The sequence below is a fragment of the Podarcis muralis genome, chromosome 12, assembly GCF_964188315.1.
Source record: "Podarcis muralis chromosome 12, rPodMur119.hap1.1, whole genome shotgun sequence".
Classification (NCBI taxonomy): Eukaryota; Metazoa; Chordata; class Lepidosauria; order Squamata; family Lacertidae; genus Podarcis; species Podarcis muralis.
The window spans coordinates 1,238,026-1,255,481 of NC_135666.1; the positions used below are offsets into that span (position 1 = coordinate 1,238,026).

Below are 17,456 nucleotides of genomic sequence, written 5' to 3' on the forward strand. Positions count from 1 at the left end.
CTTTATCTTCTTTCCATCTCTGGGCCAGTAACATCCGCGCAGCCGTGGTCATGAACATAAATAGTCTTTCCTGCTCCCTTGCGATTTTGGCACCTAGAATTCCTCCAAGGAAGGCTTTGGGGGTTTTCTTTAAGAAAAGGTTATTTTAAACATTTTTTTCAGCAGCTGGGATTCAGAAGCGTTGCTGGCCCCTGGCAGAGCCGTGCCAGGGTGGTTAAGAGCCGCTGCCAGCTCTCTCCTCCTCCATGAATCTGTCTAATCCTCTTTTAAAGTCCTCCAAGTTGGTGGCCATCTCTGCCCCAAGGAGTTCCACAGTTTATGTGCTGCATGAAGAAGGGCTTCCTTTTCTCTGTCCTGACCAGGCTGGTCAGGCTTCGAAGCTCCTCACCCAAGAGCAGGTTGTCCTGGAGTCCTGTGCCCAGTTCTGGGCTCCACCATTTAAGAAGGATATGGACAAGGGATGTTTCAGCTGAGATTCCTGCCTTGCAGGGGGTTGAACTAGATGACCCCTGGGGTTCCCTTCCAGCTCTCGTATTCTCTTACTCTGTGGCAAGCTGGAATGTGTGCAGAGGATCTGGAAAGCAAGCCTGGTGAGGAACGATGAAGGGCCTGGAAAAGAGGGGACTGAGATGAGATACAAGAGCCACCTTCAAATATCTTAATGAAAGAGGGAGCATGCTTGTTTTCTCCTGCTCCGGAGGGCAGGACTCGAACCCACGGCTTCCAACAACAAGAAAGGAGATTGCAAGTAAACATTAAGACAGGGAGAGCTGTTTGGCAGTGGAACAGACTCCCCTGAAGTCTCCTTCATTTTGCGTTTTTCAACAGAGGCTGGAGGGCTGTCTGTCCTGGATGTTTTAGGTGTGATTCTTGCGTTGCCGAGGGTTGGGATAGATGACCCCTGGGGTCCCAACTCTGTAATTCTCTGATTCATCTACTCCCCACCACCCACCGGGTTCTTGGTTGCTCTTGAAGGCCTGCTGGCTCAACACAGCCCCAACATAAATCTGCCTCCCCAGCCGAGTCCTCTTCCCACGGAGCGTCTCCCTTTCCTTGCCAAAGGCGAGAGGACGCTTCCCAGTCCTGCAGCTGGAAGTGGGAATTGGCAAAGCCTTTTGGCCGGAGAGCCCAGAGCCTCTTTGGCTTCTGTCATTGCCTAGGAAACCCAGCGAGGGAGGTCTCCATCTTGTGGAGTGAGAATAGCAGATTCATAGAATTGAAGAGCAGAAAGGGATCCCTGAGGGTCATCTAGCCCGACCCCGGCAAGGGGAAGGGTAGCCTGTGGAGTGTGGGCGTCTCTCTCATGTGTGGGGAGCCCCACCTTGAACCCGCTCCTGGGCCAGGTGTCCAATGAAGCTGGAAGATTCAGGACAAATAAAAGGAAGTTTTTCATGCAGTGCAAAGTTGAACTGTGGAACTCACTGCCACAAGGAGGATTAAAAGGAGGCTTTAAAAGAGGATTGGACAAATTCAGGGAGGAGGAAAGGGCTATTGGCTCTGCCCTCCACAGTCGGAGGCAGCAGTGCATCCGAATACCACTTGCTGGAAGCTGCAGGAGGGGAGAAGGAGGCTCTTGTGTTCGAATCCTGCTTGTGGGTTCCCCATAAGGGGCATCTGGGTGGCCACTGTGAGAAGAGGATGCTGGGCGAGTTGAACCACTGGCCTCATCTGGCAGACTCTGCTTGTGTTCTTCATGACATCCTCAACTGGCCTTCTTAGCTTCCTGGCTGATTTCTTAAGAGAAATTGGGGTCTTGGGTGCGAATCCACTACAGTTTGTGCTAGGAGAGCTGCCTGCCCTCATGGCGCTTCCTGCAACCCCCTTCTCCCCAAACCAGCAGGCTTTTACCCCACAGATTGGCTGCCCCCAAGGTTCCTGGATTCCAGCTTGCATTTTTCTACCTGGCAGGAGAGCCAGGCCGGGCCTTGCAGCCCTCGCAGGATCGGTGCCTTTCTGACCCGCAGAGTCCGCCAGAGTCTCTCGCCTGCCTGAGCTGCTGCACATCTGGCCAGCAAGCTCACAGCTGGAGAGGAAGCTTGCCTGACCTTCTCTGCCCGCCTGCCAGGCTCCCCAGGGGTCAGAAGCAAAAGGCAAACCCGCTGAGCGGGGGAGGGGGGCGAGGGGACGTGTGTGCCCATCTGGCAGTGCCAACCGGGGCTTAAGATCTCTGTCCTGCAGTGACCTTCCTCTCTGTCGCTAGTGCAGCGAAGAGCAGGGCGGGACCAGGCGGGCAGGGCTGGAGAAATCCCAGGCCCAACACACACATCAAGATTTGCAGTATATTGCCAGGTCACAATACGGACTTCAAACTGGTTTTGGATTATATATCAATATATTGCTTAACTTTCCCACTTGAGTGCAGTTCCTTGGGATGCAAAGTATTTTCCAGCTCTGTCTCCTTGAGTAACAATAGTAGTAGTAGTAGTAGTAATAATAATAATAATTTTATTTATACCCCGCCCATCTGGCTGAGTTTCCCCAGCCACTCTGGGCGGCTCCCAATCAAGTGTTAAAAACAATACAGCATTAAATATTAAAAACTTCCCTAAACAGGGAGGCAGGTTGGTGATAAAGTATCCAACTGGGACAGGGGAGAATAATAGAATCCGAGAATGGCCGACTTTGAAGGGGCCCCTGAGGATCATCTAGTCCACCCCAATCTCAACTCAAGTATCCTTGACAGGTGGCCATCCAACCGGTGCTTAAAAACCTCCAGCCAAGGAGAGACCATCTCTTTCAGAGGGATCCTGTTCCACAGTCAAATATGCAGCCTTGGGGTGTAAAACATTTTCCAGCTCTGCACAGAACCTGGTTCTTAAGTCCTGTGCTGAATGAGCTGGTGCAGATTTAAAATCTGACTATAAAGCTTCTGTCTGGGAGACCTGGCCTCAAATCTCCCACTTTCTGTATACTGCAGTTTTATGTTGTGAACCACCCGGAGGTCTACAGATGAAGGGGGGGTGTGCAGGGAACTGGGGGCTCTTTCTTGTATTTTCCTGTGCTGCAACACTCCCTAGAACCTTGCGGCGAAGGACAGATAAGAAACACAAGTTAGTAATGGCTGTAGTAACAACCACAACAGCGAAACTTCCGGGAGCCCAGGAGTTCCTTAGGCTTGCTTTCCCCGTCTTGGTATCCTCCAGGCTGGACTACAAATCCCATCATCCCCAGTCCAGTGTGACGGTGCTCCCACCCGCTGCCCCACCCCCATGGAGCTGGGCCAGCAGGGGCTGCTGGGAGTTGTGGTCCAAACCAGCTGCAGAGACCCACTGTTTGGCCAGGTTGCAAAAGGCAGGTGGCAAATGGCTTAAGGGAACGACTGCCGTGACGTTTCATCCGCCAGGAGGAAGACATTAAACAGCTGCTCCTGTTCCGACAGCAAAACGGGACTCTTTCTCTTGACACTTGTTCTGCAAATGGGAAGGAAGCGCCTTTGGCGTGTTGCCGGCGGCTCAGTTTCCTGATTTCCAAGTGAGACGGAGGCTCAGTCTGTGGCCTCTGCAGAAACAAGGAGGCTGCAGCAGAAGTTCTCCAGGAGAGGACACCATGTCCCCTTTGAGGCTCAGAAAGGGCTCTGGTGGGCGCCAGCTCTGGCAGCTTCCCTGCTTGCCTGCCTCAGGATAAATGCCACCCGGATCCCAAAGGGCTGGTCCTTGTCATCTGCATCCATTAAGGAAGGAGACAAATGAGCCTCCGGCCAAGTTCAGTGGGTGCAGCCTGTATCTTCCGAAATATTGTGCATCCCTGCAGAAGAGCAGGTGGGATTTAGAGACTCGGCTGAGCAGCCCCAAATTCTGCTAAGTGTTATTAATAAACCCGCCTGGGGTTCCAGGCAGGCTCTGCCTGTTCAGCTACTGCCTGCAGAAGCTTTTGGGTCTCAGTGCCCAGCTGGCCTTGCCCTGCAGAGAGGATGCCAGGACCGGGGGGGGGGGGGGGCCAAGGGCAAGCGCCTGCCGGACTCCTCCCTTCAGCAGCAGGGGAATGCCAGCAAGCAGGGAGATGGATTTGGGTCGCCTTTGGGGTTGCGATATCATGCAGACCTGCAGGGAGCAAAATGTTTTCTGGTCGCTGTTCAGGCGGACAGCTTTCCCCCCTCCTTGCCGTTTTGTATTTGAACGGGAGCTGCTCTTCAGCCTCGTTTCCCAGAGCAACGGACGCAGCCTGAGAATCGGAAGAAATGCCACGCAAGGTCGGGGACAAACGGCAGCAGGTAGAAGCCCAATGCCACAGGGAAACGGCTCGATGGAAATAATAATAATAATAATAATAATAATAATAATAATAATAATAATAATAATAAATAATACATTTAATTTACTGTATTTTTCACGCCGTAAGACGCACCTGACCATAAGACGCATGTAGTTTTTAGAGAGGGAAAACAAGAAGAAAAAAAATTCTGAATGAAACAGTGGATGTATGATTTTTGTGGTTCATGCTGTGGCCACAGACATGTGATTTGACGGTGAGTTTTGGGTAGCCCAGTGCAAAAATCCTGAGGATCCATGTGGATCCATGCTTTGTAACCACGTTTTTGCATCATTGCGGCCCCACGAAACAATGGATGCATGATTTTTGGGTGTAGGCTATAGCCATGGACATGCAATGTGATCTGATGGTGAATTTGGGGTGACCCAATGTAAAAATCCTGAGGATCCATGGGCTTTTACCTCCCCCCTCCCAGGCAGCCTCCTTTATCGCTAGAGTCCCTTATCTCCCTCCCGATCACTTGCTGATCAGCAGCTGCTCAGCAGCTTTGTTTCAACACCCCCTTCCCCCTTTCTTAAAAAAAAAAAAAAAAGCACGATCTGCTTTTCTCCCCTGGGCAATTCGGCTCCAGAGACCACGCACTTGCTCCATAAGATGCACAGACATTTCCCCTTACTTTTTAGGAGGAAAAAAGTGTGTCTTATAGAGCGAAAAATACAGTATACCCTGCCCTCCCAAGCCAGAGCTGGGCTCAAGGCGGCTAACATCAGTAAAATTAAAATAAAAACATAATAGGGAAAAAAACACCAATTTAAAATACAGGTTAAAATGCAATTTAAAATGCAGCCTCATTTTAAAAGTAGCCCATAGATCACAACCGTAAGGGGAGGGAAACATAAGGGTCAGACTGAGTCCAAACCAAAGGCCTGGTGGAACAGCTCTGTCTTGCAGGCCCTGCGGAAAGATGTCAAGTCCCGCAGGGCCCCAGTCTCTTGTGACAGAGCGTTCCACCACATCGGGGCCAGTACTGAAAAGGCCCTGGCCCTTTTGAGACCAATCTAACCACCTTGCGACTTGGGACCTCCAAAGTGTTGTCATTTGTGGACCTTAAGGTCCTCCATGGGACAGACCAGGAGAGGCGGTCCCGTGGAAGTGGAATGGCGCCGGAAACGGACTCTGCCAATTTCTTGGGCAAACTGGGGACAGAAAGGGAATGAATTCGGTGCCAGGGAAGCCTCTCTGGGAAGGGGTCAGGAACACAGCGTGTCCATGTCTAAACTGGCATAGCATCCCCCACCCCCCATGGGCATCTATTTTTCCTGTGTCCTTTTGCGCTAACTGCAGCTCCCCAGACTTCTGCAGCAGAGGCCCCAGAGCCAGCGCCTTGCAGTAGTCTAGAGGAGGTGCAGCCCAGCCAGCACTGTGGACCAGGGGTCACTTGTCACCTGTCTGAATTTGGTTACCTTTGTTTCGAGGCCATCCCAGACTCTGAAGGGGGGGGGGGACGTAAGGAAGAACTAAGAACAGAGACTCAGCGCATTGTTCTGCCTTTCCTTGCAATTATCTGCTCGCTGCTTCCACTCTCCTGCTCCTTCCTGCCCCTGAGACTTGGCTCTGGGGCCCCAGGAGCCAGTCTAAATCCCTCTCTTGTTGAAAGGCCTGGGGTGCCCCTGCCAAGCAGTGTGCTTCTTCCCATGGGGGGCAGCTCCTCTTCTGCCAGGCAGGAGCCCCTCATTTGCCCAGGGGAGGCCGGGGTCCAAGGCGTCTGCATAGCCGGCTGTCTGCTTCTGCTCTTCAACTCCCCGGAAGGCGGTGGACTCTCCTTCCTTGGAGGTTATTAAGCAGAGGCCGGGGGGCCACCCGCCAGGGTCTCTGGAGTTGTGATTCCTGCTATAGCAGGGGGTTGGACTAGATGACCCACAGGGGCCCTCCAAACTTTACAATTCTTTGCCTTGGTCCTGAAGGAGCATCTCCACCCCCATCGTTCTGCCCGGACACTGAGGTCCAGCTCCAAGGGCCTTCTGGCAGTTCCCTCCCTGTGAGAAGTGAGGTTACGGGGAACCAGGCAGAGGGCCTTCTCAGTGGTGGCGCCCACCCTGTGGAACGCCCTCCCATCAGATGTCAAGGGAATAAACAACTAAATGACATTTAGAAGACATCTGAAGGCAGCCCTGTTTAGGGAAGTTTTTACTATTTAATGCTGTATTGTTTTTAACACTCGATTGGGAGGCGCCCAGAGTGGCTGGGGAAACTCAGCCAGATGGGCGGTGTATTAATAATAATAATAATAATTGTTGTTGTTGCTGTTATTCTAAGGCCAGGCAGGTCCCCAGAGGACATGTTGCCTCTGTGCACTTTAGGTCCCTCTCAGCCTCGGGGACCCTCTGACCACCACTGCATGTGCCCCTCCGTCTATAGGCTGTCGTGTGGCGAATGGTGTGCTGGGCCCTGGCTTCCACTCCAGGGGAAGCGCCTAGCCTCTCATGCACAGACTGCCTCCTGGAATTCCTGCTTTTCCGGAGGGGGGGTCACTCTCCTCCCCCACCTGCCTCTTCTGGCTCTGCATCTCCCCTTCCCCTCCAGCCCCTTTGCCGCCTCTGCAAACATCATTCCATCTGCCTACAGGGAGGAAAGTGAACCTGGGTGCCAAGTGCTCCGCAAGCCTTTCCCCCCCATCTGCCCCCCCCCCCCGTGCTTGGATCTCCAGGTGAACCCCCCCCCTCCCTGGACTCCTCCCCAGCCTTCCTCACAGAGTCCTCCTCTCTTTGCCCACCCATCAAACGGGGTCCTGACTTGATGGCTCAGCTGTGGGCTTGGGCCCCACTGAGAAGCCACAGCTGGCTGAGCCGGGTGACCCAGATGAGGTGACTCAGCAGCCCAAGCAAAAGGGGGGGGGGAGATATTTACAAATAACGCCCCCAGCACACTTTTGCAGGCTGAGTCAGGTGTCTGAGCAGTCTCTGCAAGCGGGGAGGAGGGGGGAAGCCTCAAATAGGTCACAGACTCGCCCACGTATCCCAGCCCCTTTTGTCTCTTATGCCAGCCCTGTTCAACGACCCCCCCCCTCTGCTTGCTTGCTTGCTCCTGGGAAACAGAGAGCCCTCCCATTCTGGAAAGGCCTTGCACCGCATCTCGACAGCCCCGGGAACAAGGGTCTGGGCTGTCTGGAGCAGCCTCTCTGGTTCAAGGCTGAGAGTTGTCACATTGCCACCATCCCCATCGAGGAGGCTGAGAGAGGAGCTTGTGGCCACGCAATTATGTAGACCTTCATAAGTGCTTGCTGGATCGGGCCCACCCAGCCCAGCCCCCTGTTCCCACAACGGCCAGCCAGTTGCCCCAAGGGAAACCCCCAAATGGGTACAAGTCTTCTCCCGTCCTGTGGTTTTCATAAGAACATAGCAGGTGTTGTTGTTTAGTCGTGCCTGCCTCTTTGTGACCCCCTGGACCAGAGCACACAGGGCACTCCTGTCTTCCACTGCCTCCCGCAGTTTGGTCAGACTCATGCTGGTAGCTTCGAGAACACTGCCCAGCCATCTCGTCCTCTGTCGTCCCCTCTCCTTGTGCCCTCCATCTCCCCCAACATCAGGGTCTTTTCCAGGGAGTCTTCTCTTCTCCTGAGGTGGCCAAAGTCTTGGAGCCTCAGCTTCAGGATCAGTCCTTCCAGTGAGCACTCAGGGCTGATTTCCTTCAGAATGGAGAGGTTTGATCTTCTTGCAGTCCATGGGACTCTCAAGAGTCTCCTCCAGCACCAGAATTCAAAAGCATCTATTCTTCGGCGATGAGCCTTCTTTATGGTCCAGCTCTCACTTCCATACATCACTACTGGGAAAACCATGGCTTTAACTATATGGACCTTTGTCGGCAAGGTGATGTCTCTGCTTTTTAAGATACTTTTTAAGACATAGCAGATAGCTCCATCCATAGAGACTCTCAATCTCAGGGTCATGGGTTTGAATCCCAAGTTGAGCAAAAAGATTGCTGTATTGCAGGGGGTTGGGCTAGATGACCCTCAGGGACCCTTCCAACTCTGATTCTGTAAGAAGAGCCTACTGGATGAGGCCAAGGACTCGTCTAGTCCAACACCCTCTAGTTCTTACAGTCGCCGACCAGACGCCCATTACGGGGAAGTTGCAAGCAGGATTTTTTCAGAAGTTGCCTTTAGGAGACAGATATGAACTCCTCTCCTGGCCTGGAGCAGGATGTGAGTGCAAGAACCTCTTTCTCCGCTCCTGTGGCGTCTAAGTTCTGGGATTCAGAAGCATGGCGGACTCTGTGGAGGCAGAGCAGAGCCCTTGTGGTCAGTTGCCACCCCTAGCCCTCTCCTCCCCTAGGAATTTGTATAATCCTCTTCTAAAGCCAACCAGGTTGGTTGAAGCCATTGCTTCTTCCAGTGGCAGGGAGTTCCACTGTCTGACTCTGCCCTGCGTGAAGAAGGTCTTTTCCTGATCTGTTCTAATGCATTGCCAGTGACGCATTGGATACTCTACCAGGCAAATGGGGGGGCCTCTTTGTGGGCCACCTGTTTCCTCTTTTCCAGGCACCTCTGTGAGATTTAAGACTTCTGTCTGAAACGGTGGAATAAACGCTCGAAAGCCCTTTATTTCCACATCTGCACCCCGTGCATAAGAGCTCGGAGAAAGGAGCTTCTTGATAATCAATAATCACATGTCGGTTGCCAGATCAGGCCAGGGAGGAGGCTGGACTCCCGGCAACGGCCTTGCATGCCAGAGCGCGCATGTTTGGGCGCATGTCTGCAGAAATTCACACGTGTGTGACCGGCCGCTCGGAAGTGAAGGCATCACGCGATGGCATGCGCTGGACCCGCAAACTCAGATGGGCAGATTTACACCTATCCCTGTCATTAACTGGCAACAAATGCCAGGCTGTCGTTGCAAAGTGTTCTCCGCAAGCTTTTCCTCCTCACCACGTGGGTCTGCGCATGGAATGTGGCTCTTTCTTCCTTCCTGAGCCCACAACCCCCTTTATCCCTCTTGGTTCTGCAGGGAAACTCAGCTACTCCCGCCTCTCTGGCATTTCCAGCCAGTGAGAGGAGTCATAGCAATGACTGGCATCTGGGAAGAGGGATCCAGCCAATAGACACGGAGAAAGCCAGAGCAAGACACACATTGGACCTCAAGCCTTCTCTGCTGCTCTTTCTGCTTCCTGCCTTGCAGAGATTCCACTCTGGGATCCAGCATTTTGGCGCAGACCCGCCTCCTACTTCATACCCCAAAACAAAAACGTCTTCAAAGTCTGTAAACGTTTAAAATGCACCGTTGATGCCAATGCAGATGCGCTGGCCCATCTTGCAGGTGGCTGAGAGAGGGCCGCTTACGCCAGCCCTGCAAAGTAGGCCACTTTTTCTTTTTCTTTTGTTAGAGCGTTTATTAATTTTCCAATAAAAACATCCAACTAGCATATCAAATCATAATCCAGTAAAAATAAAAAAACTAAAATAAAAACAAATCCAATTGTATTCTGAATTTAATTCTAATTTTGCGACTTCCCACAGCCGGAACGTCAAAGCAACTCCCAAGCCTCAGTCCTGCCTCTCACGATATTTCCATATTTCATCACTTTTTCTTTTTCCTGAAGGGAGGGGAGGGGGACAGGGCTGGTGCCCTGCTATTCTTATTATACAGATAGTTTTAATTCTAGCAATGTTTATTTGTTTTTATTCATCCCCCCATGTCTTTAGCTGTTCATATTTTATCTGTAAGCTGCCTTGAGTACCTGTCAGAGAAAAAGGCAGAGGAATAATAATAATAATAATAATAATAATAATAATAATAATAATAATAATCTGGTGACGTGGGTGGGGTGGCATTGTGAAGTCACTTGCAGGAGGAGTGCAATTAATGAAGGGCTGGAGCAGAGGCGGGGGGGGGGGATAAGTGAGGGCTTCAGCAGTGACCAGAAGGGTGATGGGTGATGTCTGGATGGGTGCCCGACCCACCCTTGGGTGCACAGCAGAAGGACCCCATTGCAGCTGGCAGAAGGGCAGACCAGGAGGAGGAGGTTCTGAGCTGCGATTCCTGGCTAGATGCCCTCTGGGGACCCCTCCTCACTCGGCGGCGGCGCCGGGATCCGTTCACTATAAGCAGAGCTTGCAGGGCTGTTCTTCCGCAGGCGGGTTTTCTGCATTGCGAGGAGGGAGAGATGGGTTTGGGGGGAGAGATGCAGCGGGGGGGGGGGAGGCGGACGGAGCGGCTTGGAAGGGGGAGGGGCGTGCGGGGGCGGAGCTCCTTCCTGTCCCCCCCCCCCCCGTCCCCGAATGACGCGCGAGCCCAACTGCGCAGCCCCTCCGGATCCACGACTGACGTCCGGACAGGCGGGCGTCACTCTCCCCCCTCCCCAAATCCCCCGGACGTTTCTCCAGGCGCCAGCAGCCAGGCACGGGGGGGGGGCACCCTCGCCCTCGCCTTGCCTGTGATGGAGGGAGGGTCTTGGGCCCCCTGTCCTCAGATCTCTCCCCCCCCCACACACACACATGCTTCCCGGCGCCGAGTCGGTTTTGCTCAGAGGCGACCCGCTGAAATGAAGGGACCCATCTCAGTCCCGTTGCTACTATCAGCCGGGGGCCAGCAGTTGAGAGCACCCAATGGGTCTACTCTTGAGTAGAACGTGCATCCCACGCGAAAGACCTTCACCAGAGGCTTTGAAGCAGGGGTGGAGGGGCCGCCTGTCATGGGTACTCTAGTTGGGAGTCCTGCCTTGCAGGGGTTGGGCTGGATGACCCTCGGGGTCCCTCCCCATGCACCATTCTGTGATTCTGTTGTTGCTGTTAAGTCGTTTAGTCGTGTCCGCCTCTTCGTGACCCCCTGGACCAGAGCACGCCTGGCACTCCTGTCTTCCACTGCCTCCCTTATGCTGGTAACTTCGCGAACACTATCCCACCATCTCGTCCTCTGTCGTCCCCTTCTCCTTGCACCCTTCATCTTTCCCAACATCAGGGTCTTTCCCAGGGAGTCTTCTCTTCTCATGAGGTGGCCAAAGTCTTGGAGCCTCAGCTTCACGATCTGTCCTTCCAGTGAGCACTCAGGGCTGATTTCCTTCAGAATGGAGAGATGTCATCTTCTTGCAGTCCATGGGACTCTCAAGAGTCTCCTCCAGCACCAGAATTCAAAAGCATCTATTATTTGGCAATTCTGTGATTCTATTCTGTGATTCTACAACTCCCAATTTGCCTTTCTCTTAGTCTCCTTCCCTGGACCCCTAAGAGAAACCCCTCTTGCTCCTCTTCCCCCTCTCAAAGCGTCTCCTCAGTCAGGACATGGGGAGGACACCCCCCCCCCCAGGATGCCCCCAAAGCAAGTGGGAGAGTGAGGGAGACAGAGGTAGCTCGGCTGGTAGAGCAGAAGACTCTTAATCTCAGGGTTAATCCCTGGTGAACTGATGCCTTCTTGCTAACTTTTTTTGTCTGGCTTTACTGCTGCAAACTGCTTTGATCATTTCTCCATGACACAGAGGCCTACAAGTCTTTTTACAAATAAATGCGCCATCCAGGTGCCGACATTGAAAGGCCTTGATGGGGCTTTGCACAGTGGCAGCAGGGGAGGCTGCAGAAGACAGCAGCCGGGGTCTGCAGCTTGTGGGACTCTCTGCCACAAGATGCGGCCCCCCGTGACTCAGAAGCCTTTCCAAGGAGGAGGGGGGTCTCTGGTCAGCTGAGTGAGTCAAGGGGGCTCCTTGAGGCAGCTCTTGCCCCATGGTCCCAGGGGCTTCAGGGGACCCTTCTCACTCCCTTCCCCCCAGGAGGGCAGAGCTGAAGGGCCAGCAGTTGCCTCTGAGCAGGGATGGTTTTCTGAGAGGGACTCCTGTGTGGCACCTCCCAGCTAAGAAACTGGCTGTGTGGCGGCCCTGACTTCTGTGTCACACGCAGGTGATTGATGCCCTTGATGAGGCAGGCTTTGTTGCAAGGGGGGAGGCGGATTGGGGCCCCAGAGATCTCTGCTGAACTCTGGCACAGAAACCAGAAGGCAAAGGAAAGCTCAGATCCGTCCGCCAAGTGGCCTCGGCTGCCCTCCAGTGGCCATCATAGAATTGTACAGGTTGGGAGAGACCACGGGGGTCGGCTGGTCCAGCCCCTGCAATGCAGGAATCTTTTGCCCAGCGTGGGCCTCGAACCTGTGACCCTGATACAATAATAAATAATAATAATACATTTTTATTTATATCCCGCCCTCCCCAGCCGAAGCCGGGCTCAGAGCGGCTAACAACAGTAAAAATAACACAGTTTACATAAAATCACAATCAATTAATTGAAATACATTCTAAAATCAATTCAGAATCAAATTAATGGCAACCATTTTGCTAGAATTCTGTGAGGATTGCCGAAGGAGGGGGTCAGGCTGTGCCTTGACCAAAGGCCTGGTGGAACAGCTCTGTCTTGCAGGCCCTGCGGAAAGATGTCAAATCCCGCAGAGCCCTAGTCTCTTGGGACAGAGCGTTCCACCAGATTGGAGCCACAGCTGAAAAAGCCCTGGCTCTGGTTGAGGCCAGCCTAACTTCTCTGTGGCCTGGGACCTTCAAGATGTTTTTGTTTGAAGACTGTAAGATCCTCTGTGGGGCATACCAGGAGAGGCGGTCCCGTAGGTACGAGGGGCCTAGGCCGTATAGGGCTTTAAAGGTTAAAACCAGCACCTTAAACCTGATCCTGTACTCCACCGGGAGCCAATGCAGCTGGTATAGTACAGGATGAATGTGATCTCGCAGCGAAGACCCCATAAGGAGTCTCGCCATGGCATTCTGCACCCGCTGGAGTTTCTGGGTCAGTCTCAAGGGCAGCCCCACGTAGAGCGAGTTACAATAATCCAGTCTGGAGTTGACCATCGTGTGGATCACAGTGGCCAGATCAGGGCGAGAGAGATAAGGAGATGAAGAGTCTCAGGCTCTGCTGACTGAGCTACCCCACTGCAGGCTGGTGCAGACAGCAGGGCCTCTGTGTTGGGGGGCTTTCTATGGGGAGACAGCCAGGAGCAAGATTTGGAGCAGAGCAATGAGGGCAGATTCCTCCGCTTCTTAAGAGATCTTGCAAGGCCCCTGTGGCTGCAAAGCTGCTCTGTGGACTTTGCTGCCCCCAAACAGGTTTTATTATCCTTCAATCCATTTTGAAGAACACCTGGACAAGTCTGGGGATTGTGAGAGAAGGCCGGGCCGATTTTTCTCTCCCCTTGGACCAACCCAAATGGACGCAGGGCCAAGATGCTGGCGAGACTGAATGGCTTGCACTCCATAGCGCTGCAGGTGAGATTCCAGAAAACAGCACTGGCAGGAAGAATGTGCGTCTCTTGGACAGAGACAAATGGAATCAGTCTTGCATGTTCTTTTGCACTGACCCTGGTATCTGACAGTTCGATCTATGTTTATTCGTCAGTTGGTTGCTATTAGGGAGTGGAATTCGGACAAATGCAAGGTGGCCTTCCTTATGTTTACTCAGGATGGAGATAGTAGCCAAGTTTCTGCAACCTGCAGTGAGGTTTGTGAATGCTAGATGGCACTAACTTGAGTGTCTGATGCAAGGTATTTTTATGGGATGTTTTGTATTGAACCTTCCTGGAATCTTGTACAATGGTACCTCAGGTTACAGACGCTTCAGGTTACAGATGCTTCAGGTTAGAGACGCTTCAGGTTACAGACTTTGCTAACCCAGAAATAGGACCTCGGGTTAAGAACTTTGCTTCAGGATGAGTACAGAAATTGCGCAGCAGTGGTGCCGGCGGCAGCAGGAGGCCCCATTAGCTAAAGTGGTGCTTCAGGTTAAGAACAGTTTCAGGTTAAGAACAGACCTCCAGAATGAATTAAGTTCATAACCCGAGGTACCACTATACGTATGCCAATAAAGGCTTGAGAATCGGAGTCACGCCGGTGGGCTGAGTCTCTGTGAAGGGGCTCCAGGAGTGACCCACTTTTCCTGAACCTGGATGGGTCGCTGTGCCTCCGTGCCCCTTCAGAGGCCGCCTCTACTGGCCAAAGGCAGACTGGACTTTCACACATGAAGAGCCCCCTTGAGCAAGCGGCAAAGTCCGAGGGGAGGAACTTGCGCCGCTCTATGTGGACGTTGGCCGCGGATCCAACAAGCCAGCTCTACGTGGCTGCTTCCAGTGGGTAGGAAATGGCGTGTGCCACCTCCTGAAAACCTTGGATTGGCCACCAATGCCCAGCGTGTGCCAAGGCAGCCTGGCAGGCAGATCTGCGGCTGTCAATATAATGGGAGGCTGTGAGCTTCTGCCTGGGGAATATTTTATTTCCTAAATTTTATACACCAGTTGCTGGGAAAAACAAATCAACCCCAATCTCCATAAATAAAATAGGAAAAATTTAAAACTTTCAAAGAGTTAAAATAACAACAGACAAACCCCCCAGTAAAGCTCACATTAGCTTCCTAAGCAACTGGAAGGTTTATCCAAATACAAATGTTTTTAGCAGGTGCCAGAAAGATGGCAATAAAGGCACCTGCTTGGTATCAATAGGCAGGGAGTTCCAGAGTGTAGGTGCCAAGATCACGCAAAAAGATGATGTGGTCCCTGTAACGGCTATGGCATTACTCGTGTGCAGAGGGTTCTTCTGGTGGAAGCTGCCCCAGACAAATGCACCTGAGCCAAAGATGTTGCTCCTCAGCGGAGGCAGAGACAGCTGTCCATCCTCCTTCACCTCTTCCACCCAGAAGCTTCCATGCACTGGCTGTTGGCAGAAGCGACGCTTAGTGGCAGAGCTCCCTGCTTTCATAGAATCACAGAATTGTAGACTTGGAAGGGACCCCACGGGTCATCTAGTCCAACCCCCTGCAAGGCAGGAATCTCTGCTCAAGCATCCATGACAGGTGGCCACCTGAGCTCTGCTTAAAAACCTCCAAGGAAGGAGAGGCCACAACCTCCCAAGGGAGACTGTTCCACTGCCCAACATTGTCTCTTATTGTCAGAAAGGTCTTCCTGATGTTTAGTCTGAATCTCAATTCTTGTAACCTGAAGCCATGGGTTCGAGTCCTACCCTCCAGAGCAGGAGGCTCTTTTGTGTGCAGTCCCAGGTGACTGAGAGCCCCTCGCCAGAGGAAAGGCCTCTGGGCTGCGTGGATTAACCTTTCCTTGACCTGGAGGGGCCTTATCTTTGCGCAGAGCTGGCCGGGCTCCGGGCAGGGCCTCGACGGTCCAGCAGAGGGTGCTGTTGCATTAGGAAAGAAACGGTTCGGGGGTTCGGAAGGTCTGGGGCTGGGTTTGGGGGTGGGGGCTAATGGGTGCCCGTCCCTCCTGGCAGAGGCCGAGCTCGGGGGGCGGGTTTGGAGTCTCCAGAACTGGCCCCACAGCGAGCCTTTCTGGAGTGGATCTGGCCCGCAGCCTCCCAGAGGGCCGAGCCCGGGTTTGCCTTTCCGCCGGCCCCACCGCGCAGCTCCTCGCCCCGGGGCTGGGTGGCCCGACGGCTCGCCCTCTTCCTCGGCTACCCCGCCGTGGGAGCCGCGCCGCTGCCGGCCCGCTCCGTCTTGGGCGAGGCCGCCTTCCCAGCTGCGCGCCGTCGGGCCTCCGCTCCGGGCAGGGCGGGATCCGCGCCAGAGTTTGCGAGGCGCTGTCGGGGCCAGGCCCGGGCACGTCGCTGCCTGGCGCGGGCTGCGATGCGCGAGCCAGAGGAGGCTCTGCCAGCGACGGGGCCAGGCCAGCGCGGCGGCGGCGGCATGGGGCGCGGGGCCGCCCGGGCCCGGCTGTGAGCCCCGCGGGGATGCCCAGCAGCGGCAGCAGCCGGCCAGGGCGCGCCGTCGAGGATGGCTGCCGAGGGCTGGCGCTGGAGTGAAGCGGGCCGCCCGCCGGGGACTCCCCGCGCCTGCCCGCGCCGCGCCGTCAGCGTGTGCGAGTCGCTGGACCTGCAAGGCGTGCCCGCCGTCCAGGCGGCCCTCAAGGCGGCCGAGCGCCAGCGCCTGCGCCCCAAGAGCCTCTGCTCGGTGGGCAACGGGCTGGGCGTGGGTCCCCTCGGAGCCGCCCGGCCCCCGACGCGAGCGCGCAGCGGCTTCCTGGACTTCCTGCGCCTCCGCTCGCCCCGACGGCACGACGACGAAGGCGCGCCCCCGCGCCCGGCCAGCGCCGCCTTCCCGCCGGCCGAGGCGCCCCCGACGGAGCCCGGGGGGTTCCTGCGCGGCGGCTCGCTGTGGGGCAGCCGGCGCTGGAACCTGTTCGGCGCCCGCGCCGACGGGGCGCGCAAGGGTCTCAGCTCGCTGCGCAAGAGCTTCAGCTTCCGCCTGCGCCGCGGCCACGAGCTGCACCGCTCGGGCTCCGGCCTGCTGCGCCCCGCGCGCATCCGCACCCGCAGCGAGGGCGACGCCAGCTCCCTGCACACCTTCCCCAGCAAGCGGGACCTGCTCTACCCCGACGCCGCGCAGCCCCGCGGGGACCGGGCGCGCCCCGACGGCGGCGGAGGAGGAGGAGGAGCAGGCAGCCTCTGGAAGCTGCTGGCGGGCCGCCTCCGGCGCCGAGAGCGCTGCGCGGGCCGCTCCTTCAGCCCCCTCGACCCCCGCGCCAGCCCCGCCAGCGCCCTCTGGAGTCTCCCGGGGGCCGAGCCCGTCCTCGTCTCGGTGGGGAGTCGCCGCAGCAGCGGGAGGGCGCCCGGTAAGGACGGAGAAAAGCCGGGGGGGGGGTGCGGGGACACCCCTGACGCAGCACCAAGGCTGTGATCTTCTTGGGGGGGGGGGTCTGGGGAGGTGGAAGGTATTAGGTTTAACTGATTTCTTTGTTGCATATGTATTCCACTCGTTTCTCCATGCAGCTGGGGGTGGCCTGCGTATCCCCCCCCCCCATCAACAGGCCTGCCAGGTAGGCTGGGCGCTGAGGGAGTGACTGGCCACTTCATGGCTGAGCTGGTGGATTTGAACCGTGGTCTCTCCCAGGTGGTCTCTCCCATCTGACTATTGAAGCAGAGGTTGGCTGGCCAGTTTAATAAAGTTAAACTGTGGAACTCCCTGCCACAAGATAGGGATGGCTGTAAAAGAATTCATAGAGGAGACGGCTTTTAATAGCTACCAGCCAGGATGGCTCTGTTCTGCCTCCACAGTCAGCGGCAGCGATGCACCTGAATCCCAGTTGCTGGAAACCCCTGGAGGGGACAGCATTGCTCTTGAGTTCGAATCCTGATCCCTGATTTCCATTTGAGGCCTCTGGTTGGCCACTGTGAGAACAGGAGGAACTTTCTGACAGTTAAGAGCCTTTAGACAAGGGTCCTCTTCTCCTTCCTTGGAGGTTTTTAAGCAGAGCTTGGCTGGACACCTG

At 54.9% G+C, this 17,456-nt stretch overlaps 1 protein-coding gene across 3 annotated transcripts in view; it reads left to right on the forward strand.

Annotated features, from left to right (window-relative positions):
• AGAP3 (ArfGAP with GTPase domain, ankyrin repeat and PH domain 3) overlaps positions 1-17,456 on the forward strand; it is a 99,788-nt gene that overhangs the window by 14,485 nt on the left and 67,847 nt on the right. Inside the window, exon 1 of one of the 3 annotated variants that reach the window (XM_028750310.2) lies at positions 15,503-16,799. The exons of the other annotated variants lie outside the window; for them this stretch is intronic. Coding sequence (XP_028606143.2) covers positions 15,962-16,799 — 838 coding nt within the window. The 5' untranslated portion in view covers positions 15,503-15,961. Of the gene's footprint in view, positions 1-15,502; positions 16,800-17,456 lie in introns of those variants that run through there. 3 annotated transcript variants of the gene reach the window in all.